General features: G+C 33.0%; 4 protein-coding genes across 10 annotated transcripts; 2 read left to right on the top strand and 2 right to left on the bottom strand.

Moving 5' to 3' along the window:
- The first annotated feature begins 625 nt into the window (after positions 1-625).
- Positions 626-10,483, top strand: LOC126917069 (galactosylgalactosylxylosylprotein 3-beta-glucuronosyltransferase P). 2 transcript variants are annotated; one of them, XM_050723503.1, is made up of 5 exons: positions 626-1,658; positions 6,173-6,381; positions 6,458-6,851; positions 7,601-7,758; positions 7,925-10,483. In XM_050723503.1, the coding sequence occupies exons 2-5, from the start codon at positions 6,184-6,186 to the stop codon at positions 8,321-8,323; spliced, it is 1,149 nt and encodes a 382-aa protein (XP_050579460.1). In that variant the 5' UTR covers positions 626-1,658; positions 6,173-6,183; the 3' UTR covers positions 8,324-10,483. The 2 variants fall into 2 exon arrangements, with proteins under 2 accessions (XP_050579460.1, XP_050579461.1); XM_050723504.1 differs by lacking the exon at positions 626-1,658 and adding an exon at positions 5,118-6,043.
- Positions 10,484-10,617: 134 nt separating this feature from the next.
- Positions 10,618-13,905, top strand: LOC126917055 (annexin B11-like). Of its 4 annotated transcripts, none has more exons than XM_050723459.1 (9): positions 10,618-10,960; positions 11,041-11,099; positions 11,285-11,854; positions 11,981-12,157; positions 12,249-12,453; positions 12,537-12,689; positions 12,768-12,941; positions 13,016-13,197; positions 13,266-13,905. In XM_050723459.1, the coding sequence occupies exons 2-9, from the start codon at positions 11,082-11,084 to the stop codon at positions 13,314-13,316; spliced, it is 1,530 nt and encodes a 509-aa protein (XP_050579416.1). In that variant the 5' UTR covers positions 10,618-10,960; positions 11,041-11,081; the 3' UTR covers positions 13,317-13,905. The 4 variants fall into 4 exon arrangements, with proteins under 4 accessions (XP_050579416.1, XP_050579417.1, XP_050579418.1 ...); XM_050723460.1 differs by having other exon boundaries at positions 10,618-10,965; XM_050723461.1 differs by lacking the exon at positions 11,285-11,854.
- On the bottom strand, positions 13,897-16,057 carry LOC126917060 (putative Dol-P-Glc:Glc(2)Man(9)GlcNAc(2)-PP-Dol alpha-1,2-glucosyltransferase). The gene is made up of 4 exons (XM_050723473.1): positions 15,508-16,057; positions 14,990-15,332; positions 14,780-14,919; positions 13,897-14,699 (listed from the first exon to the last, which is right to left on the bottom strand). The coding sequence occupies exons 1-4, from the start codon at positions 15,685-15,687 to the stop codon at positions 13,962-13,964; spliced, it is 1,401 nt and encodes a 466-aa protein (XP_050579430.1). The 5' UTR covers positions 15,688-16,057; the 3' UTR covers positions 13,897-13,961.
- A 116-nt stretch (positions 16,058-16,173) lies between these two features.
- Positions 16,174-24,438, bottom strand: LOC126917051 (histone-arginine methyltransferase CARMER). 3 transcript variants are annotated; one of them, XM_050723450.1, is made up of 8 exons: positions 24,051-24,437; positions 23,318-23,458; positions 22,740-23,234; positions 22,390-22,656; positions 22,086-22,308; positions 21,703-21,989; positions 21,488-21,624; positions 16,174-17,522 (listed from the first exon to the last, which is right to left on the bottom strand). In XM_050723450.1, exons 1-8 carry the CDS (start codon positions 24,181-24,183, stop codon positions 17,508-17,510), a joined length of 1,698 nt encoding a protein of 565 aa, XP_050579407.1. In that variant the 5' UTR covers positions 24,184-24,437; the 3' UTR covers positions 16,174-17,507. The 3 variants fall into 3 exon arrangements, with proteins under 3 accessions (XP_050579407.1, XP_050579405.1, XP_050579406.1); XM_050723448.1 differs by lacking the exon at positions 16,174-17,522 and adding an exon at positions 17,591-21,279 and having other exon boundaries at positions 24,051-24,438; XM_050723449.1 differs by lacking the exon at positions 16,174-17,522 and adding an exon at positions 17,591-21,261 and having other exon boundaries at positions 24,051-24,436.
- Between the last annotated feature and the right edge of the window lie 120 nt (positions 24,439-24,558).

Raw genomic sequence — 24,558 nt, 5'->3', positions numbered from 1 at the left:
ATTTTTTTCGATAACTTATCTTCGATAAACTTCGATATTGCACTTGTTAGTTATGCAATTGTCATTACAATTAGTAAAGATCACAAACCTGTATATAGATGATTATAATTGCAATGGTATAATGGATATAAATGGATGTACATAATTATACTCATATCTGAATGCAAACTAAAGTTAATTTTGCCAATAGCACCTACATGTTTTTGATAATTGTAAAAATAAATTCGTAGTTCGTTATTTTGACTATTGGGTATGGTAGTTGTACTTAAGATTTAATGGTTTTCGGTCATGTTATTAAGGCGACAAAGGTAGAGGAAGTATTGGAAAACTGATACCAAAATTCAATTGACCATCTGATCGCTCGATCCGAAACAGTCACCACGCGGATGTTTCAAAGATCGATAAAAACACCTACTCTGCGTCAAATAAGTACATTCTCCCACGTGATTCAGTGCAGCGCGCATATATATCGCGATATACATATGTAATATATATACATACATACATGTATATATATAGATAGATAGATGTATATGTATAATGTATATATGTACACATATAAGAGCAGTGACGGCGGCGTGTCGGCTGCTGCGCCAGCTGAAACGAAATAGTGGGGATATGCGAACGTAGACGGATCGCACAAGGGGAATGCGACGAAGGAACAGTTCAGTATCAGCCGACGGAGGAGTGTCGTTTTGTCGTTGTTCGATCGAATTCTCCGTCAACTATGCTGTTTCCGCTTTTCGCTGACAGAACACGAATGAAACGTACAGTAGACAGGCACGTGATTAATGAAACAATCGACTAGGGTTCGACGTCGTCACGAACATCCAGTCGGTTTGTGGTCGACTTCAAAACGATCAGTCCTCGTTCGAGACACACGACATGTGGCCAAAATTTCGAAGCGGCTCAAGACTCTTCGCTAAAAATACATTTGCCAAACTATCAAAGTGTTACAAGATTAGAGTGAAAGCAGAGATCAGTGATACGTTCTAATGAAGGGAGTCGACCTTTTTCTCAATCATGTCAGTGACAACGTGCTTCCGTCACCCGGTCTTTCGAACGTAGTCGTGATATCATGAAAATTTATAAAACTCAACCGAAGATAGCAATCTCTTGGTTATCCCCTTAGTTATTCACGTGCCATGAAATCCTCGTGATCGTCTGTCAGTCTATCTGCATCGCGCAGGGAAACGAGCGCGATTCGGTGAAACATCATCGCGCATCGATGGAGTCCGTCGTAGTTGTTAAATGGATCTTCTCCTTGTAGCAACAACTATATTCGAAACTTGCGAATTCGTTGTGGAAATATAGACAAAATTCGTTGGTAAAAATTATGAGAAAACAACGTCGTTTATACTGTGCCCTTTATCGAGCGCATTAAATTCGATGCACGAATGCATGGTACGGTGAAACAATCACGGAACATATGTATGCAGGAAAATCACTAGTGTCGAATTTCAATCGGGACTCCCCACGTCCCGTCAATAATGTTACTAAACGATATCAATAACATAGCTACCGTGCCATTGTTTCTCGTCTTGTAAAAAAACGCGCGAACATTTGACATGTGCGATAAGCCGGATTCTATACAAGCTACATAAACGAGAAGCAGAACAATTACTACTCGTGAGCGGAGTATGAACACCGTTTATCAGGTAAGTTTTAATTGTCTTGAACGAATAGGGGGCATTCATGGTTCGTTAGATCGATACTAATGTCGAAGATGAATTAATCGATCGTGAAAGTTCATGTTAGTCTACAGAAATCAAGTGGAAAGAGGACTTCCGAGAAAATGCTTAAAACTGGTAGCTTTGAACTCTATTGATTAAATATTATTAAATTAAAACCAAGTTTAACGCTCGCACAACTAATTTCGATAACTAGAAAGTAGTATATAAGAATCCAGGCTTATTCATACGTTTTGTCCGGCTATGGTTGACTCATACGAGACCTGACTACTGGAAAAAAGCAAAGGAATGTGTTTTTAACGGTCCACGCAATATATTTTGATGTTTCATACATGATTTTGCTCGATGGAAAACACATACGTTTTTGTTTTTTTATTTTTGCGTAATAGTGGAATTACTTGAAAAAGTGACATATGAGTTAAAATTAACCTAAACGGAGTAGCCCATGGCCTGGTGTCCGAGGGTTAACCAGGCGATGAGGTTATAACCACCGAACTGCTTTGATTTTGCGTGTCGGTAACTTTCCTGCTTATTACCGGCTAGAAAAGGAGGGGAAACTGAGTTAGAAACGTTCGAAACATACATTGAACATAGATGGAGTTCTTTGATTAAAAGAAAAGGCACGATTTCATTCAAAAGCAGAGGAAAATTCGCCGGTGCCATTAAAGTGGCGCCACTAAATTGAAAGGGTTAACAAAGGGTTGGAGAATTGCAGCTTTTTGTGACCTACATATATGGCCGAAGTTGATACTGCAGCAAGTGATGTACGTCTGTCATGGCGCTAAATTAAGTCTAATCGATCCTTTAGTAGACTATTTGCAATCCTCTGATTTGATTATGTAATGCCGCGCACGTTGGAATTTTCACTCTGTCATTATTTCAACACAGATGTTTTCTTATTTCTCTTCTTGTTATTTTCTTGATATTACACTTTCTTTGATAGCTTTCGCATAACTCCCGAGCATCGACATCTTATGTTGGACCTACTGCTCACATATAAGGTACTTAACGGTAATATTACAAGCCCCGAGTTGTTATCTACGTTTTAATTTATTTACATTCTTATTCACTTTTCAAGAATCACTCGGCAGGACTCTTTACGATCAACTTAATTACACATGTTAATTGTATCGTTATTAATGTGAAATAAATCCTGCAGGTCGATCGACTATTTGGGGTTCAATACATACAGACGGAGTCGTTCTGATAAACTCATATCACATTTAATAATACATTTAATAATTTTAATAATACATTTAATAATAGCGATAACATAATACATCATTATATTTTGGTATATCTATTCGTAAATGCATGATAAAACTATTTTTACATATCTGAATTCAAACAATCTGATCTATATATTTATTTTTATTATATTCGAGCATAATTTGATAAATAAAATTCCAGGTGGTAAAGAATAGACAGATTATATATATTTATAACCACATATGCTCGCATGGGATCGTTCGAGTTAGTGACTGATAACACGAAGAAGAAGAAATTTTGGTTCGAACTTGGTGAAAACTTTTTTTTATCCAATATGATTAAAGTTCCTCCATATTACTTTCGGGCTCGAGAAAAAGTAATTCAGCGTAACGATGAAATATAGTCGTTGATAATTCATTGATTGCTTGAACAAACAAAGTTACGAAAAGAATGTTTGGAAAAACAATTAACTCGCGAGATATATTATGAACGAGTAGATGATAAATTGTTCAGTTTCAAAAACGTAGACATGCATATTTTATCGGACGAATGGTCGAATAATTTTTCAACTAACGCGCAAATTGATCATATTTAGACAAGATTTCGGGAAATTCCAGTTTGACCAGCTTCTGTATTCGAGCAAGGCCGAGAAGTTTTACGGTTTTAGATTAAATGGCAAAACTCTGAATGAAAGGAAAACTATCTTTAATCGATTAATCATATCACAACAATCAGCAACATCGCGCTGAAGAAAACTTAACGTTTAAAAAATGTACTCGTTCCACAAATTCCGTGGAAGCACCGACGGAGCGTAATTTATCTTGCAGATGAAATTGTATGGAATTCCGTGCGTGAAGATTATTCTCATTCTCGTCGAAAATTTGCGGTTCTGGATAGTGAAATAAACGCGCGCTTTCATCGAAACTATCTTTGATATTGCACGAAGGAATATCGATGGCGGGCCTATGTGCGATTATTTTACATTTCACTCGATTCACTCTGGGCTCGAATTAAATATGTTTGCTCTACGTTGTATTTAATATATCAAATATATTTTACATAGTTGTTTGTTTATTTTAAATAGTTCCCAAGTCTCACTGAAATTATTAACTGTATGTAATAATACGTGTATAATCCATTTTAATTTTACATCTCAAATAATCGCACAACCATAAAATTCGACGCACTTCGTTTAACGGTGTAAAAATACCGATAATTTTTCCTCTATTTCAGCCCGAGTTTTTTCCCAACGAAACGATCGAATACTATTTTAGAAATTTAATGAAAGTTAAACGAAACTTTGGATGGATTCGATTTAGTAATAGAACGAAAACAGATAAGACTTCCAATTCTTTGCCGTGGTAATTAAACACAATTAGTGGAAATATACGTAATTTAGCCGATTATTTCAGCCTCCGTGCATTTCCAATCATATCGCACGAATATCGAATTTCTTTACTTTTTTTATTTCTCTTTTGTCAATGTTATCTTCGATCGAGCGTAATTATAAATATTTGATCGGTGATTTCGTCATCATCGACGTACTTACAATAAGAAACAGAAGTCTTTATATTTACGCTTGTTTCCGTATCATTTTGCTGAACGTAACACGATCGGGTGATACAGGATACAATTTCGACTTGTTTCGTGGAAAACGTCTATTTTACTATCACCAATTGTTACAGAGACATTCTGTTCCATTGCATTAACTTCTTTTATTTCGTTTCCTTTATTAAATTATATACCGCTTCTAAGAGACATAGAAAATATAAATCAATCAACCATACAAAAGAGAATCGCATACAAATATGTACATACGTTATCAAAGTTTGATCTCACTAACACTAACCAACTAACTAAAATATCATAGATGTGTGACTTCTTTTCTTTGCTAAATTTTAGAAAACACATGTTATCGTCATACAGGCGAGTAGGTTCGTTTATTGAATCATACAAAAACTAAATGAACACTTGTGTAAAGGCGTATTAGTTATGTTATATAATCGATCGCAGGTCGGTATCTCCATTATATATCTTTTTTCTCTTTTTAGTCTAGGGATAGAATGATAATCGTTTGTGCGTTTAAAATGAAAATGTTAATTGATATGTTTAACACGTCGTAATAAATCATTACTTAAATGCTCTGTGTGACGTTAATCAGTTTATTATTTATTCATAGAGATAAGTCACGTCCTTGAAATTTTTCATCCACGGTATTAAAAAACCGGAGTAGGTAATCCAGTTAAGGAACTACATTTGTATCCACGATTGAAAATCATTATACTCGTGTCGATGTTAAGCATCCGTCGAATCCGTATCGAAACAATCTCTTGGAAAACCCACGATGTGCTCGCGAATTTACTTAAATACCAGTCATTAAACTCATTGTTTGAAACGTTGGTTCAACAAGATCTTTTTCTAACGGATTAACGAAAGGAACCAAATTTAACGCAACTTAGACTTAGATTGATCGAAGAATGGTGCATCTAGAAAAAGGAAGATTACCGATAAATAGGACATATACGCATACACGTGAAGCCAGTTTTTGGAATGGAACATTTATTTAAAGATATTCTTAATTTTTAATTGCCTGCAAAAGTAGAAATATTCATCACGCGACACGCGATCGCCGAGATAATTTCGTGAAATAGAATTCCATTCGCTGTCGGTTCCTCAACGTATCATGGTATATTACTTTTCAAGACGCGGATCATAGCCACGTATCTCGTGAAACGGTAACCTACGGTGATTTTCATTCTTGATAACGCGCCACTGGACATTGTAGCCCGATAATTACCGATAGAAGATCACGAATACTTACGATGTATCACGTATTTCTGGCGCATGTTAAAATTAATAAAACATAATGACTTTTGAAAATCTTGTATACATAAAAGAGCACGCGTATCACCGGAAACATGTATCTTATCGTTTCCCCTTTATAACGGCTTTGGTATACGACAGTATACACACTCCCTAATTTTACGAGCTCGTTCATTTGCAAAGCATCTCAGTCGAAAAAAAAGACAGAGTAGCGAGAAAAACGAAGACTGAACGACTTCATTATCTAGATGCTCGAGACCTTCCAAACAGTTAACGAATTACCGTTATAGAACTCACGATCAATTTACGATAGCCATTAAGTAATTATATAACTATTTCTTTCGTGCTTGTACAATTCTCTGATCCTATACTTCAGATTCCGAGTACTTGGTTTATTAATTAGTTAATTTATTGTATGTATATAAATGGTATTTTTTTTTTCTTTGCAGGTTTTGGTATAATGAAGTCATCCATGAAAATGGGGGTGGTAGCCATAATAGGTCTGTTCGTGGTGTTCTACCAATATCATTTGTCTACCAGTGTGCGATTCGATCAGATATCTGACTTTAACACGGGTGGATCCGCGGAGGATGGTCCCGTTCTATCCCAGGAAGAGGTAGAACGCTACGTAAGGACGTCGAAATTCACCGAAGAAATGGTAAACGTTGGAAGATGAAAGCTTTGCTTCGGGTTCGTTTAATCGTTCGTTTAAAACACAGCCCTTCTATTTGTAGATCAAAAGCGCTGTGCGCAGAGTTCAAGAGATTAACGGACTTAGTCCAGACATAGCGTCGATGTTAGTGCAACAGCTAATAAATCATTTGCACAAGAATATCTTCGAGCTGGGCGAGAACAATTCGAAGATCGGCCGATTCGAACCTAGTCGAAACGCGACATCGAACGAACAGCAAGAATCATCGATGAAGTTGAACAAAACACCGGAACCGCTGTACATAATCACGCCGACGTATCGCCGACCAGAACAAATACCCGAGCTCACCAGGATGTCGCACACTTTGATGTTGGTAAAGAACGTTTACTGGCTCGTTATCGAGGACGCGACCGTTGCTACCAAACAAGTCACGAGGCTGTTAGAGCGAACAGGATTGAAGTTCGAGCATCTCACTGGTAAATCCAATAGATTAGAAATTGGAACGGAATTCAAACGGAGCTGCGACTAAATGGTATCGATCGTTAGCCTGCGCGAAATCTGTCCACTGTTCGACGATACTTTCTCTACTTCCTTTCTCTGTTTCAAGCGTGTTTCGAGATAATTACTCTGTCCTAAGAAAAATGTTTTTCGCGTCGCTTTATACCTCTCCTTAGAAGTTAAACGTACTTCGGTCAAGTTTCTCGTAACGACATCGTTACACAGTGATAAAAAAGTAATGCAACCGGGCGATTCATAAGAATGTCGATCGGAACAACGATATATTAATTCTTTACATTACGTAATATATCGTTGTAATTCGTTCGTCATACGTCGCTAAGCATCAAAATTAAAGATCGCGTTATTTTTGTATTTGTTCATCTATATCATTTATTGACATAATCGAAGGAAGTAATTTTGAGTCTTTTCAAAATATCCCGCCATCGAGTCGATACGCGCGGTGTAAATAGTTCCGGTGAAAATTAATTTCGTTGATCGACTGCCATCTCATCGGGAATTAATTGAAACAGCCGCAAAGCTCTCGATGAAAAAGCGTTATATTGATTTTGTTGGCCAGGCTAGTCTGTGTTTGAATATGTAGTTGCATTGACCGATTCTCCCAAACGGGGTATCATGTCAGTCTTTGCATAAGCTAATTTATATTGGATCGTGACACAAAATTCGACGATGTTGCCTCACCCGCACGCTTTTGTGCTTTCTTTTCCAGCTCCGATGCCTGAGAAGTATAAGCAGAAAAAGGGTGCCAAACCACGGGGCGTATCTAATCGAAATCGTGGCTTGCAATGGATCAGAGCGAATGCGACCAATGGCGTTTTTTATTTTGCTGATGACGATAATACCTATGACATAACTCTTTTTGACGAGGTATTATTTCGACGAGCATATAATTCTTTCTAATTTACGTAGAGCAATTTACGTATTGCTGATTTAAATTTTAAAAAATTACATCTGGTAATTTAGATATCACGATCGCAGTTAATTCAAAATATTATTTTAAGAATCATTACAGAAATGCAATTATGTATTTTAGATCCGTAAAACGAAACGAGTCTCCATGTTCCCCGTTGGATTATGCACGAAATTTGGTTTAAGTTCTCCCATCATTAAGAACGAGAAGTTCGTTGGATTTTACGACGGTTGGATCGCTGGACGAAAATTCCCGGTCGATATGGCAGGTTTTGCGGTGAGCGTGAAGTTTCTACTTCAGAGGCCAAACGCATCGATGCCGTTTAAGGCCGGCTACGAGGAAGACGGTTTTCTGAAAAGTTTGGCGCCATTCGAACCAAAGGACATCGAATTCTTGGCCGACAACTGCACCAAGGTGCTCGCTTGGCACACGCAAACGAAAAAAAATGAACCAAGTGCGCCCCTTGATATGAAACTATATGGTGAAACGAACCTAGTTAAACTGAAACAACAAATAGTATGATGTAGTCTGACTACGATTGCACTTCCGAGTTCGATCTGATTTTAATCATTAATAAGTACGACAAACAAAGTGATTCAGTGCCTGAAGTATTGTAAAGTACGATTGGCGTAGCAATGATCTTCTTTTCTGGTCTTTTATTCTTCGAAAGAGTTCGAAAGAAGCTATAGCTTGTTTAAAATGGACTGGTTGAACAAACTGATTTCCCTTGTTATAAAAAGACACTATATAGGCTATATTTTTACGTTGCTCTTTTCTTAAACAGGCTGCAAAGTGGAATTACGATCTATGATAGAATCATATTAGATTATTTCATGTTATTTCATCTTATTTAATCTTGAGCGACTGATAGATTTGAAACAAAATATAGCTTTCTTCATAACTCAAAATTTTTAGAAGAAGCTAATGTGCAAAGAAAATGGGAACTAACCAAACTTTGTTGCAGTGGTATGTTTCTGTATAGCATAGAGTATAGAGCATTATTTTACATATTAACGTATTAATTTTAGTTGTAATGAATAATATATAATGTGTAGGGTAAAGACCAATTAGCGTGAGAAAAGTAATTCGATTGAGTTACGATAAAACTAAGAAAACTGTAAGAAAGATAAACCTTTACTGTTCAGTATATACAACTTCTTGCATTATCTTCCGTTTCGCCTTGCAAGTTGTTTGTTTTCTGTGTAGGTATCCTAAATTTGATACGTGATCAACGGATCAATTTTTTTTTTTAGAATTCCACAGTGAATAGCGTTCATGAAATCTTTAATGAAACAGAGTGAATGCAAGTTACCTTTTATACTTATCGTTGTTGTACAAATATTGTTTTATAGTATATTTCTATAACAGCGTAATATATTTTTGTCTTGTGAAACAACGAACAAATACAAAGTGTTTTGCGAAATAGCAAATAGGAAACCTTAATATTTTAACGTTCTGTTTTTATAGTTAGGATCCTTAATATTATTAGTTCATATTATTTTGTGTTACTTTTAAGGAGATTGCCTACGTGTATAATATAATGTATTATGAAATTAGTCAGTCTTAAATGAAAAAAAAGGAAGACATTATGCACACCGGTTTTTAATGGATTGTACGAAATATCGTAAGATTATACATAGTTCGCGGCAGGAAGAACTTCGATCGTCGAACGTGAATTCATATCGAATGCATGCGTAGATAGGAAACAAATGAAATGTAACGAAGCGTTTCAAAAGGTCTGTAACCAAATCTCGCAAAGAAATGCTAGTTTATACGACTTTTAAATGATCAACAATTAAAGTCGAAAGTAGAGTATAATACGGAAATTAAAAAGTTATTTTGAAATTTTACTAGACCTTTTGAAGCTTCATCTTAATATACAACATTAACTTACCAAAGTAATGCAAGTGATATACAAAAAAAAATCTAAGTTAAACAGAGATATTTTTTAGTTTTTGATTATTGGAACTCGATGTTTCATTATCAAAACGTTTAGGTTCTCCGCGCTCTTGTTGCTCAAAATAAATAAGAAAAATAATTTAGAATGCTGCACGCATCTGGAACATTATTATCTAGTCTAACAACGTCGTGATGAATATTAAAATTATCAAAAAATCTATTACCGCAGTGTCGAGCGAATATAATTGTATATTATATATTTCTTTGAAAATTCACAGGACAAACGCAAATTCATTTTTTATAATTTTTTGAAATATTAAATATTGGAGATTTACAGTAGTGCTACGTTAACTGACCGACATTTTTGAAGATCAAAGATAATTGGAATTTTCTAAAAATATACCTCCTTTAATAACTGGCCAGAAGTCCCAACCCGTGGCCAATTAGCGAAGCACTATTATAATCTTTATGTTATAAACTATAAATATATTTATATATATTAGCCAGATTTTGTCGACACATAAACATAGTTTCGTGAAAGCGTTTCGAGCACAACGTGTAAATTGTTAAACCAAGTCTGCAATTTCCTGTAATTTACTCGTACTCTAATTAAGCGGAGATACTATATCATGAAAGCAATAAACTCGTTGTTAGATAATGTTGGCTTTGTGCGAATCATGTCTTTGCGTGCGTGGATATTAATGACTTTAACAATCATAAAAAAAGGAAGTGAACGATACATTTAATCTTTATCATGGCAAAATAAAAGAAAAATGAAAACAGCTTTGGACGGCTGATGAAAATATTTTGAATTTTACGCGCCTAAACCACACATGCGTACTTTGATCATGGCATTTCCGTCTAACTCGTTGTCGCTACGTCAGTTCGATGTGACGTCAGTAAGTGGTAAACGACTGCTTTTTACCCTTTCCCACTAATCCCATGACTGTGTATACGTACTTACATTGTACGTATACCTTTCGATGAAACATCATTTCTCTTGAATTCGGATTTGTAACATCTGCTTAGGTTCCAAGTCCCGTTACTAATACGTCACAAAAATAAAACCTCCCGATACTTATAGAGTACGACAATTCTACGAAACCTTAAGCAGTTCTAAACCGTTTTCGTGCAACAAAAATAACTTCGATATAAGCTTGGAGAAATACGATTTGTTTGTCATTGTTTCATAACAAGTGCGTCTTTACTGGGCGTTTCCAACCTTACAGCTTTCTTTTTTCGTCTGTTATTTATCTTTAGGTTTGTTAATTATTACAATTAGATTAACATCGAATCATCACGCTTTTTATTTAATTGGAATAATAATTATTTAATTACAGATTTTTGTGCCTAGTGATCAGTTTGCAAGAAATCGACTAAGATGAGTTACGGTTATCAAGTGAGTATTTACTTTTTCTTACTATTACAGATACTTCTTACATCTTTTTTTTAAGTATGTTTTTATTCACATATCTTTGTGTGACGCAAAAACACATCTAAATAGCATGAAATATTTACAATCAGAACACAAATGAACATGAAAGTGTGATTGTATTATTTTTTATTTACACCTTGCTATCAAAGGGACCACCAGTGATTCAGTTTCCTGGCCATGCACCACCACCAACATCATTTGGGGCTCCACCTGGTACACCCTCTGCCCCCGGTGCTCTGCCTTATCCTCAAAGTGGCAACATAGGTTTTACAAGTTCTGCTCCTGTGTCTTTTGGTATGCCACAACCTTATTCTCCATATCCTGTGCAACCTAGTCATCCTATGTCAAACCAATATCCTCCTCCAGCACCAGGAGCTCCTGTTCAACAAATACCTTTACCTATGCAACAATCCCCTTCCCCTTACCCATCCCAACAAATGCAGCAACCATATCCAGGACAACCTTCTGTATATCCACAACAGCAAGATTATAATATGTATCCAAATCTTCGGAATGCACCAGATGCAAAAGAATGTTTTAATATACCTTCTCCTTATACCTCTGCTTCCAATGCTCACTCAAATAATTCAAGTTCCTATCAAGGCGGAAGCTATCCTGGGGGGCAGGGTACAGGATATTATTCTCCACACACAGGTAGATCTTCTCCCTATCAACCTACCCCAGCCCCAGCCCCCCGGAGAAATCAGTTTACGCCTAAGGTGAGACTAACAAAAGATGTCTAAAAGCCTACATTGCTCAAAGAATGATTTAATATACAAAACATATACTTTAATCATTGTTTTTCCAATGAAAATATTAAGTATGATCGTTGGTTTATGTTACAGCTGTCCCCTACAGTTGTACCATACAATGATTTTGATGCCAGAGCAGATGCAGAAGTCTTAAGGAAAGCAATGAAGGGTTTTGGGACAGATGAAAAAGCTATTATTCATGTACTTGCCAATCGCAGTAATCTGCAACGCCAAGAAATTGCAGTCCAGTTCAAAACCTTATATGGAAAGGTGAAAACGTTAAAATTTAATTATAGGCTATAAAAAGATTAATATATATATATATATATTATGTTAAATTAATTCAAATTTTCTTTAATAGGATCTTATAAAAGATTTGAAGTCTGAATTGTCAGGCAACTTCGAAAGATTAGTTCTTGCTATGATGATGCCGTTACCGCAATTTTATGCCAAAGAATTACATGACGCAATGGCGGGTATCGGTACCGACGAATGCGTCCTCATAGAAGTATTGTGTACTATGTCCAATCACGAGATTCGCGTGATTAAACAAGCTTACGAAGCGAGTAAGTTCCACTCGACATAATTTTTTTTAGAATTACAAGTTTCCTTATTGAAGAATTACAATCATTTCTCTTTTACTGTTTAGTGTATGGAAGAACATTAGAGGATGATCTAAGAGACGATACTTCCGGGAATTTCAAGCGGTTAATGGTATCGTTATGTTGTGCCAACAGAGATGAATCATTCGACATTGATCACGCAGCCGCTATAGAAGATGCCAAAGAACTTCTCAGAGCAGGTATGTAATGTTATAAATAACGCAATTGATTTATAACGTTATCAATATATGGTATTTGCACTTTCTTTTGCTTTTCAGGTGAACTCCGTTTCGGAACTGATGAATCAACATTTAATGCGGTACTAGTTCAAAGAAATGTTCTACAATTGAAACAGGTGTTCCAAGAATATGAAAATATTACGGGACATACTATTGAAGATGCAATCGAGAACGAATTCTCGGGTGATATAAAAAAAGGCCTTCTAGCCATCGGTATGTAATTAATATATTATGTTTTACTATAATCTTGATTGAATTAATTTTATAATGAATTAATTTCATCACAGTGAAGTGTGTCAAAAGCAGAGCCGGTTTCTTTGCTGAACAATTATACAAAAGCATGAAAGGTCTTGGTACAGATGATGATCGTTTAATCAGATTGGTTGTCACACGTTGCGAAGTGGACATGGGAGAAATCAAAGAAACATTCAGACAGCTATATAATGAATCTCTAGAAGAATTTATAACTGTTAGTATATTCAACAGAAAAATGCAAGAAAATTAACTGATTAAATCTAATGACTATGTTTTTTGCAGGGTGATTGTTCCGGACATTACAAGAAATGTCTTTTAGCACTTGTTTCTTAAAACTATATTAACAAAAAATGTGAGATTATATCTCATCGCATTTAATGGCCAATTTGTCGAATATTAATGTCTATATATTTATTTATTTACTTGTTATTCATTTAATGCGTTACAAATGATTTACGCTATTATATTGATATATTTCTAAGAAACGAAAGGAGATTATAAGAATCTACATACAATACAGAAAACACGAAATTTTACAAGCTTTACTTCAAATTTGGAATTGTTATATTTCTACTTATTGAATCTCAATTATTGTTAAGCACTATTGTTAAATACTGTAAAAGTATTCTATGAGTAAAAATTTATGAGAAAAATGTTAAAAAAGAAAAAGTATTAATGACTTATAAAAATGATATGAAAGGTGAATCTTAAAATGTATTATTATATAATGTATTTTTCTATTTTATATATATACAAGATATATATATATATATATATATGCTATATGCATACGCGTAAGCATGTTTATTATATTATACTCTTATCTACAATATATTGTATAGATCTTCTTCTAAATAAATATGAATTTAAAAGATATTGTAAGAATTATATAGGATGGAAATAAATACATACATTTTGGAAATTTTAGAATTTATTAAACAAATAACAAGTTTGTAGTCATAAATTTCATCCTTTAATTTACCAAGAAATTCTTTGAGGATAAAGCTGATCATTCCAATAGAAAACTTTATTGACAAAGATATAGAATTGTAAAAAGTTTACTATAATTACAGTTATTGATTCTGCAATAATTTGCCACTTCTTTGGTTCCTTAACAAGGAACCGATAAAGTATATATGGAATAATAAAGTAACGTGGTTCTATTAGTAACTGAGGAATAAGTACTACAGAAATCATAATAATGTAATTAATTTGTGTCATAAATCTCAAATGTTTAAGTCCGTGAAACATTGTATATAAAGTGAATGAGTATATTGGCACCAAAAGATATTTAAATTGTTTATATCTTCCCATTAATCTATTCCAAAAATAAAATACATAATGTCTATTATCAGCCAACATATATGGGTGTACAAGAGTATTAAAATGAACAATTATAGTTAAAAGAATCAAGATACAGCTTGCAAACACCCAGTGTTTACTAACAAACTTTAAATAATCTTTCCAGTAAATAATCATGTGTGGCCATAAAAAGCAAAATAGAAAAGTAGAAAAATATAACAATTGAGGAATATGAACAGTGGGAACATGAGCTGTTTTATCTCCAACTACAATTGCTTTGTTCCATACAACAAAAGCAATAAACATAAAACATACTACAATGTATGGGAACAATTGTACACCCAATTGAATGATGAACTTTATAAATAACTTCCATCCATGACGTGTTTCTTGCATTATTTTTTCCCATAACAACTGAAAAGCACATTTAATGTAAATTTTAAATAAGCAAAATATTCGACTTCAAACAAATATTTCAACAATAATTTACTTACTCTTAAATACATTATTGAAGTATACTGTTCATGTGAAATTGGTTTGTGCATTTTATGATCTAATAAATCAAATAAATGTTCCATAGTAATAAATGCAATCCAAACAATATTTGTCTGCCGAATTAACATAGACAAAAAACCTGCATAATATAAATAACTGCTACTTTTGAAATTCAATATATCTTGTAGTTCATTGGTTTTTATACATACCTACTAAAGCTGCCATTTTAAATTTTTTATATAAATGTAACAATAACATTAGTAATATTGCATTAACTGATGCGACATCTGTGTAATATAAAAAATGCCAAAAAAATAACGGTGGAAAAAACATAATATTACAAGCCACAGTAAATTTCATCCAATCATTCCATCTTTGCGTCCAATGAGTTATTGAAATTTGTTTAATTATGCTGTGAGCAAGATAGAGATTCAGAAATGTTCCAAACAAATTTATGCATCTCATATAAAAAATATTACAGAGTTTTAAGGGTGATAATATTAGAGTTGCAATTAGGTATAACCCAGGTAAAGTGGTAATTTTAGGGTCCCACTGAAAATAACATCCCTCAAATGTAGTTCAACGAAATAACAAAATATATTTTATTTTATTATATTAAATATAATTAAATTTTTAGTTTGAAAATAATTTATTCCTTCAATAACCAGAAAAACTGTAATAATTTGTTACGAAAAATAGAGATTAATTACAAACAATTGAAACATACCTGTGTAAAATTACCAGCGCAATATCGCAAAGTCTGAGGTACGTGAAATACCTCATCAATGAAATAATAAGGTTGTACATGGTTCAAATAAATAAATAACTGTGTAACACATAAAAAAATTAACGACATCAGAACTTTTTGTACATATTGAATGTCTTTAGGTAAGATTTGATTCATCATTTCACTGATGAAATGAAATCAAATAAAAATTAAATGTGATTATAATTCACAAATGATAAAAATAAAACCATTTATAACACATTGACCACTAACAATTTACTTAATTAATCACACTTAATTAAAGACATTCATTTATTGCGATGATCATTTCATTCATACATATTATTAAATAACACCGTATTGTCAAACTTTTTAATAATCATACTTTAATAATTAATTTTCATCCCAAAGCGATTTAAGACATATGACGTTAAGAACATCTTGCAATTAGAATACGACTGTAACGTTTTCACTGTGAAGTAAACGTTATATCAATATTTTCAAATCAGCGAGTTGATATATCGATTCATAGAAACTACGATTTGAGAAAAAGGCGGGAAAACAAAGGAATTTAAAAAATTATGTATTTATTTCAATAACGTAAACTTTTAAAATGTTAAGAATAGAAGAATAAGTTGTCATTTGGAAATGAATTTCACAATGATATTGAAGTAAATAAGTTTATTTTAACTTAATCTCAGATTTAGGGTGAAATAATCTGAGCAATCTTGTTTTCCGTTTATCTGTAGAAACGTTGGCAGAATACAAATATTAATATTTTACAAATAAGTAGATTGCAAATACTAGGCAAATTTGTTCTAATACGTTACGCATCTTACTTAGATATTGTGCTTACTTCCTATCTTGTTCAATCAAAAAAAATGTTAAAAGATGAGTATATCATATATAGTCGAGAACAAATGTTTAATGTTCGCTCGTTTACTGTACTTTTCTTTAGAGATATGTTATACAGGAATTAAGAATCAACTTATCAACACACCAATCCTTACAAATATTTGCAATGTAATAAATAAATTTTTAAATTAAAATAATATATAGTAATACAGGCAAAATTTCAAGTAATTTTACGAATTTTCAGAATCATGAAATGTTCAAATAGAATTAAAGCGAATATATAATTCACTCTGACATTGAATGTTTCTATTAAATGTATCAATATAAATCGATTAAGTCGAATTATGTATCGTGTTCACTTATTGAAATTGAATTTCTTCGTCAGTTCTCGAATGATCGTTTTGTGTATAATTTCTTCTTGATGTATCATTAGATGGAACTTACAAAGGCGATGATGTATTAGTATAACATATATCAACGTTCAGTTTGTTTCTATTCTATTTGATGATTTCCTGGCCGTTCAGGGAAATCAATTCACACCGTACATATCGAACTTTATGGCATTTTTTTACCTGAGAATAATTACAGGATAAATTGTCAATGCACTAAATATAAAGTAATCGAAGTTTTGTTGAAGTACAATGCACGTGTGTGTAAGCAGATTTTTCCTTGCGACTGTCGTATATGTAAAACATGATTCTTTTATACATATATAGACATTATACATAAAAAAGACATAGGCAAACTGTATATATCACGAGTGTGTATGCATACACGAATTTATACGTTTATATGTATGCACTGTACAAAGCTGAGCATTTCCTTTTTATTGGAATTCTAATGTTGTCTAATTTCTTAAGTAAAAAGTGTGCATACTTATCAATCTCTTTTTACTTCTCTTTTCGTTTTCTTAATCAGTTTACGGTAAACAAAGCATAATATGGTTATTATACGTTATATGTTAAAACAATCGCTTGTGAAACAAAAATTTATGTCACCTTTGAGCTTATGTACAATTACTTATTCTTATCTAATTATAATAAATTCTAAATGAATAATGATAATTTACGTGTCTTTAAATTAAGCCTACAATTTAAAAAGTAATTTTTCTGATGTCCAAGAATGAAAATTTCGATACATGTACTTTAAGATTTTGATATCTGGAATGGATAAAAAATTTCGATTAATTATGAGATAAATACTTCGCAATAATATTAAAATCAGGGTGTTTCGATTATTGTAAAAAATTTTAATGTAGAAAAAAGAATCGAAACCGAGTTACAAAATGTTTATAATTAAATAAATCACTCTTCGGTTTGGTCACTCAAAAGAAAATGGAAAAATGTTTAATCCATTAGCAACAGGAAACGTTTAACAAATATGATTTTATAATGTCACTAAATGTCACTCTATAAAATTGAATGCCTTATAAATTATCAATTAATTAAAATAAATGATTTATTTCAAATTTTAAAACTATACTTCCTGCTGCAAATCGATTAATACTTAATACTTTCTACACCACCTAATAACTCTTCATTTATCACACATTACAAGAGAACTAGAAAACAATATCAGAAATGACACTATTGAGTAATAAATCTTTTGTAGTACGCAAACATTTTGTCATTGTTGTCCAAACTAATACGTGTACATTTTCTTTACTTGCAAATATTTCGTATCTAGATGAAAGCAATTAATTAAGCCCAATATTATGAAGAGTAAACGGGAAGAACTTATTCTTTTTTTCTCTTCCACACGTAACCATAAATTTCCGAAAGCTGAGCGCACAATTGAAAAGTGGCAGAAAATGTATAAAAACAGTATCCTTCAAACTTACTTGGCTACCTGAGATATTTTGTATCTTTCAGTCGTTAAAAATTTTCTAAAATGGAATAATAAAAAAAGGGGGAAAAAAAAGACGGCAAAGGAAAAAAAGAAAGAACATACGCTTGAAAGTACACGCGCTAACACTGAAAGCAATATCTAGAAAAATATCAAAAAAGGTATATGCTTAGTTTTACTCAATCTTTTGTCTCTCCTATTGAAACTTAAAACACACGGTAACTAATACTTTTGTACGCGTTCGATTCTAAATATTGCTTTTAATGTTTCCAATTCTTTTTTTTTTTTTTTTTCTCTGAAAGAGAAAGAGTGAAAGAGAAATAGAGAAAGAACGAGATTGGAAGAGGCATGTTCATGTTTTATATAGAGTAACGAATTGTATAATGTTATCAGCACTTGTGGAATGCCTGCAGTCAATGTGATCTCAAATATTAAATACGTACACTAAAAAAATTATATGCTCCGTTACGTACAACTACAACCACTCCTTAAACAAACATCAAAGAATACTAGCAAATTATTTACACATCTAACATTACATCGTCGATAAAGGAAACCCTTTGTAAGAATGACAATAAATCAATAAAATAAGCGTTAAAATAAACGTTTATATCATATACATCAAATCCGAAAAATTTAATCTGCAAAACTATAAGCTGGTCTCAAATCAAACGATTCCCTTCTTTGTGAGAGCAATGTATACCTAACTGGTTCGTTAAGTTTGAAAGTACTTTCCAAGATATATAGGACTGATATATTAAAAGAAAAAACAAGTATCTTAAAATGAAAAGCAAGTTTGTGCAAATAGCAACTAAAGAGCACTCCTTAGGAACTAATGAGACTTAAGCATTATTACCGAGATCTGAATATAATCAATTTGTAAAAATTAAGAGTATCATATGTACAATTATGTTACGAATAGATAATCTTCGAATAATAAAATTTAGTATCATCAAAATATATAGAATGAAACTGTGACAATGAATACATAAAAAAAAACACAAGAACCTAAAAAAATATAATACTTTTTATACACGTTTGTGTTTTTCTGGTTTTGCTATAAAACAAAAACGAAAGATTTTATAACTCTGTATCTTTAAATTGTAGCAAAGAAATATGTAAAAATCGCATTGACATCACTACACGTGTTTACTCCATTTCTGCGAATATCACAAAAACACCTTATTATCAGAAGATTATCTGAATCTTTAATTTAGAAATATATCTTTATCCATTCAATTAAATAAGTCGTTCGTTACTTCGAGACTATAAAAAAAATGTTTTCCTACTTTTATTATATACCGCGTAACAAAATTTGTCAAGATTGGAAAATGAAACAAATGGATCTTGTTTAATGTACGCTTTTTATAGAAATAGACAAAATATGTATACTGAGAAACAAGTAAAAGCAAAATAAACATATTTAAATAAACAAGATTTTGTTTCGTTATACATTGTTTATATAATTCTTATTTCATAAATTTATAAATATTAGAATATTATAAGTCATATTTTACTAAAACAACAAAATCCACTTCCTTTCAATTTACAACAAAGGAAAATTTAATTACTCGATGAAATGAGTAATCAATATGAGACATATGGGGATGACATATGTAGAAGTCTACTATAATAGAAGTACACTAAAAGTATAGAATTAATCCTATTGACCGAAGGCCGATATGTAATACAAATGTCACAAATTTGAAATTGTGCCTATACATGCTATTCTAGTATCTGTACATTGCAATAATACAATACAGTAAATCAGCTACATACGAATCGCAACATAATTTATCATCGTTTTATTGGAATACGTTCTTCTTTCTCTTATTGTTAATGCAAATTATATCATCGGGTCGATCGATTTACGTAATTAATTATATACAATTTCTTTGTTCTTCTCTAAGTTATAAATAATTAACGGAAGTATTACGTACTAAAAAATAAAAAATAACAGTTCAAAAATTAAATGAAATTATGGTGGACGTAACCATACGGAATTTTTCATATTCGATTTATTTTTTTCCTTTTTTTTCGTTTTCAATAGAGGAAAAGTATAAGAAGGATTCATTGAATATAACCACTTCGAAAATAAAATCGATATAAATAACAGGCAATGCCACAGAGTGCTCCATATCGTATCCCTAACGAATTATTGCTTTTTGCACTTTTCGAAATATTCGGAACGTTATTACGCTATATATACCTAAACGTTGTGTAAAAATCGCTTAAGATCGAAACTCAATCAAACCTGTATACACAGTAGAGTTTTAATCGTTAGATGCACGGTTAATCCGATACTGAAACCTTTTTGAAGAAGTGTACATCGAAGGAAATAGGGGGAAAAAGATTGCAACTGTGATTACTTCCGTTGCTTCCGTTAATTTGATTTTGATGTACAATCGATGTTGTATCAGGATCCCGTAAAATAGTTGTCGCGTGGAACATTACGCTTTAGTAAACTGTATTGTCGTTAAAAAATATTATTTTCTTGGGTACATTTGGCAAGCATGCACTTCTCGATCTGGAAGATCAAACCTTCAAGGGATTTCAATTAAATAAAGGCTAATTGGAAATTAATGACAACTACGAGAGGACGGTTCGCACTCTCCTCCAACGTGCTTCCCATTGTGACTTATTTCTTCTAACGCTCCATCCAAATCCAAAACCAGAACCAATGATGACTTTATTAAAGTAAGCGAAGTTGTTGCTGCTGCTGCCACTAACGTGACCAACGTTCGTATTAAGATTGGCCAAGTTAACCGCGTTTAAGATACGAACAGCAGATGAGAGTCGTAATTTGCTTGCTGGGGAACTAAACACCAACTTGCGGCTCTGTTTATTGTTGTTGCTGATATCTCCGCTACTGCTAGAGCTATGGCGATCACTTAATTGTTTTGCCGAATGAGAATACTCGGTGCAAAATGATTTAGCCATTGATCATTGTCGATACGTTTGAGATGATATGCCATTACCAGGTGTCACGTAATCTCCAATCATCAAGCTCGGATTCACTGGATAATGTGAAGTATTGCCAAGGACCAGCGATTGCTGGAAAGTAACACCAAGCTGTAGCGCGAAAGACACGCAGGCAGGCGTACACTTTAGTATCCTTTTGCTTTAGATTTATAGATCGAGTATTTAGCGAGCTATTGTTCGGTGCAGATGTTTACACATACTGAATATGAGTACGGAGCATATAAATATCTTAGTACACTTAGTACCACATTTTGGCAGTAGCTCGCTCGAAGTCTAATTCAGATACTTTTACACTTACCGTAGCGGGAGATGTAAACATATTTGGAGTGATTCCACCTCCTATTAACTGTGCTGCTTGTGTACTCGTCGCTGTACCCCCTACTCGTCCCCGTCCTGTACTCGAAATTGAACCGGGATGAATATTTGGTTGGCCTCCTACATTACAATCACACAAATAACAATTATATTATGTTCTTAAAATAAAAAGCCAGTTTTACAATTACTTTTTTTTACCTATTGCAAGCAAATTACTGGGATTTACTGCCGCGGTCGCATCCATAGAAACTTCTCCTAAACCGTTCACAGACATTCCATTAACCATGTTTACCGCTTGTCTGGCACCTTGTGCATCTAAAGTAGTCCAATAGGACTCGCTAGGAGACGTATTATTTAAACCAGGTGGGGGTTGTGCAGCTGCTCCTGTGTATCTGAAGTACGGATTTTTCAAATCTAAAGTATTACTACTACTTTCCATATTCGTCCCTTCTAGTTTCAATTCTATTGTTACGTCGTACGATTGTCTGAAACATCGTTTTATACGAAATTACGCATACATTCTATATTAAAAAGAACATTCTCAAACTTTAGAGGCCATCATTATAATTATATTATTTCACCTTTTATTCGCAATAAGAATGACTTTCCCAGACAACAGTTGACCGCTTTTACAAAACAAAGGATTTTCCAAAAGACAACGAACTTGATACCAATGAGTAAGAGGTTCTGTGGGAGCTGTGCTTAACCAAACCTGTTGCGTTGATCCAATAAATGCAACATCAAACCAAAATGCGAGACCATGACAAGTGCCACTTTCCAATATGTGAAAATCCACATCAATTTCTAAGTAATATATAAAATGATGTAATATGTTGATTGTTAAATACCTTGATTGCAAAAATCATACATGATCTACAAATTCACCTATTTTATGTAAATCAGTCTCATTAGCAGTTTGAAAATCTACAATGTGTCTGATAGATTTAGCCATACAAATTCTTATATCAAAGGTATCAACTATTGGCTGTCTAAAGTATTCCTTGATCGCATTATTTCGCATCGCTGAGAGATCTACGCCATGAAAACATGTTTGGTACCAAAAGTTAGCTTTATTAAATTGCTCCATATAAAGATTTTCATCGGAAAAAGGTGCAATGTGAAGATCACCTCGAGAGGGAAACATTCTTCCACCTGTGAAATGATTATTTTATTATTTCTACTATAGCAATTATTGAAAATAAATTGGAACAAGAGAACAGTTAAATGACATTTACCTGGAACTAACCACTTTTTTGCATGAAGATACGTTTCAAGCATTCTTTCATTGTATAACATATAACCCATGGGTTCACTCACTATGCAGTCTACTCTTTCTGGTAAATCAATTTCTTCTATTTTACCAGCAATGACAATAATCTTGTCTGACAAATTATTAGCAGCAACTAACAGTTCTGCATGATTTGCCATATTACTTGCTTCTACTGCATATACTTTTTTTGCACCAGCTTGGACTGCAAAAAATGATAATATTCCAGAACCTGCACCTACATCTAACACAACTTTATCTTTAAAATCAGATAGATTTCCCAAGATTGCCCGTTGGTATGTACTAGTCCTAATGTAATCTTGCATCATATTTTGTTGCTGAGATAGGTAACCATAAAATTGAAAATATTGCATAGCTGATGATTCTTCAGTCCTTTCATTAAATGCAGAAATGCCTTTGCCATTCTTCAATTTTAATATTTGTGAATGAAAATTTCTAAAATCTAGGAAAACATACCATCTTTAGTGTGATATAAGAAATAAAATTAAACAATACAATTTAAATTATGACTATTTGTTAGCTCACCGGTTTCACTGACAAATGTTATAAGTAAACTATCGGTATCAAGTGTGAATACATAGCTTCTAGATGAAACTCTAGAACACTCTGTACTAGGGGTTACTGGGAATTCCAATAGTGTTGTTTTATCTCTACCAGTTGATTCTCCTATTATGAAACAATAAAAAGAACATAAAAAGTTGCCTTTCACATTCACAAAATAACTTACAATCATCTGCAATTTTTATTATCAATATTCTCCTTTTATATAAAAAATTTCCTACAATAAAATAAACTCATTAATTGATAATAATTAAAAAGGAATATCTAAAAACATCAAATGAATACAAAGAGATTAGAAAGTATGCACCTTCTCTCTCAGAAAATAATGGAAACGCAATATTTTAAATATTTCAAATGTTTAAAAAAGAGACTATTGAAATCTATTTATTATCATTTAATATAAACGAAAATTATATTTATGTAGCAGAACAATCACATCGTAAATACAAATTCTATCTAATTAAATGGATACTTAACGAAAGATAAGTATTCTACATTTTGTCAATCTTTTTGTATGACAAATTAGAAAAGTCTTTAAAAAAAATTCGATGATTATGAGGTATATTAGTAGTAGTCGTTAAGTTTTGATTAAAAAAAAAAAAGGGACTATATACGATCATTTAAGTATGGTTATGTTGTCTACTTTGTAACGATGCTAACATAATTTATAATTGATTATTTATCAGTAAACCAGTACCTGCAAGGAACTCAACGCTGAGACCTTGTGGATCATAATTGATATTAAGCGTGACCGGCTTGTTAAATTTTGCTGTTGACTGTCCATTGTTTGACAAAGTCGATACTGTCACCGCGCGAAACACCTTCGCCATTTTTAGACACCGCGTGCGTATTGTACGCTGCAGTTCCGCAAATCGATTCTATCGTGCTTGTCGTCTATCCCAACGTCGTTATTCGAAAAATTATCAGTGAAAAGAATATAGTATGTGATCTCGCTTCTTCTTATACAAATCACACAAACAATATAACCGGATCTTGATTAAAATAGCAATTTTTCACGTTCGTAGACCGAACCATCGACTAACCACCCCCGGCGCGTTTTACACACGCGCAGTAGGGTTACTAGTGCACTGAATATATGTATAGCAGTTAATTGAACTCCCTAGATTCACAATGACCATAGATGATAGTTCCGGAGGCTAATGAAATGCGTTTCTCTTGCGCCGACGCAACTTTATATATAATTG

Source organism: Bombus affinis, chromosome 6, assembly GCF_024516045.1.
Source record: "Bombus affinis isolate iyBomAffi1 chromosome 6, iyBomAffi1.2, whole genome shotgun sequence".
Lineage (NCBI taxonomy): Eukaryota > Metazoa > Arthropoda > Insecta > Hymenoptera > Apidae > Bombus > Bombus affinis.
This window is presented reverse-complemented; position numbering and strand designations above follow the sequence as displayed.

Coding starts and splice junctions, on each gene's coding strand:
- LOC126917051 (XM_050723448.1), bottom strand. CDS start 24,183: ATGGCGAAGGTGTTTCGCGCGGTGACAGTATCGACTTTGTCAAACAAT. Junction 23,459..24,050: donor CAGCGTTGAGTTCCTTGCAG/GTACTGGTTTAC, acceptor GTTTCATAATAG/GAGAATCAACTGGTAGAGAT. Junction 21,990..22,085: donor ATTCTTATTGCGAATAAAAG/GTGAAATAATAT, acceptor ACGATGTTTCAG/ACAATCGTACGACGTAACAA.
- LOC126917069 (XM_050723503.1), top strand. CDS start 6,184: ATGAAGTCATCCATGAAAATGGGGGTGGTAGCCATAATAGGTCTGTTC. Junction 6,382..6,457: donor CGAAATTCACCGAAGAAATG/GTAAACGTTGGA, acceptor TTCTATTTGTAG/ATCAAAAGCGCTGTGCGCAG. Junction 6,852..7,600: donor GAAGTTCGAGCATCTCACTG/GTAAATCCAATA, acceptor TTTCTTTTCCAG/CTCCGATGCCTGAGAAGTAT.
- LOC126917060 (XM_050723473.1), bottom strand. CDS start 15,687: ATGATGAATCAAATCTTACCTAAAGACATTCAATATGTACAAAAAGTT. Junction 15,333..15,507: donor GCGCTGGTAATTTTACACAG/GTATGTTTCAAT, acceptor TGTTATTTTCAG/TGGGACCCTAAAATTACCAC. Junction 14,920..14,989: donor TAAAATGGCAGCTTTAGTAG/GTATGTATAAAA, acceptor TATATTATGCAG/GTTTTTTGTCTATGTTAATT.
- LOC126917055 (XM_050723459.1), top strand. Junction 12,690..12,767: donor CAAAGAACTTCTCAGAGCAG/GTATGTAATGTT, acceptor TTTGCTTTTCAG/GTGAACTCCGTTTCGGAACT. Junction 12,942..13,015: donor AAAAGGCCTTCTAGCCATCG/GTATGTAATTAA, acceptor ATTTCATCACAG/TGAAGTGTGTCAAAAGCAGA.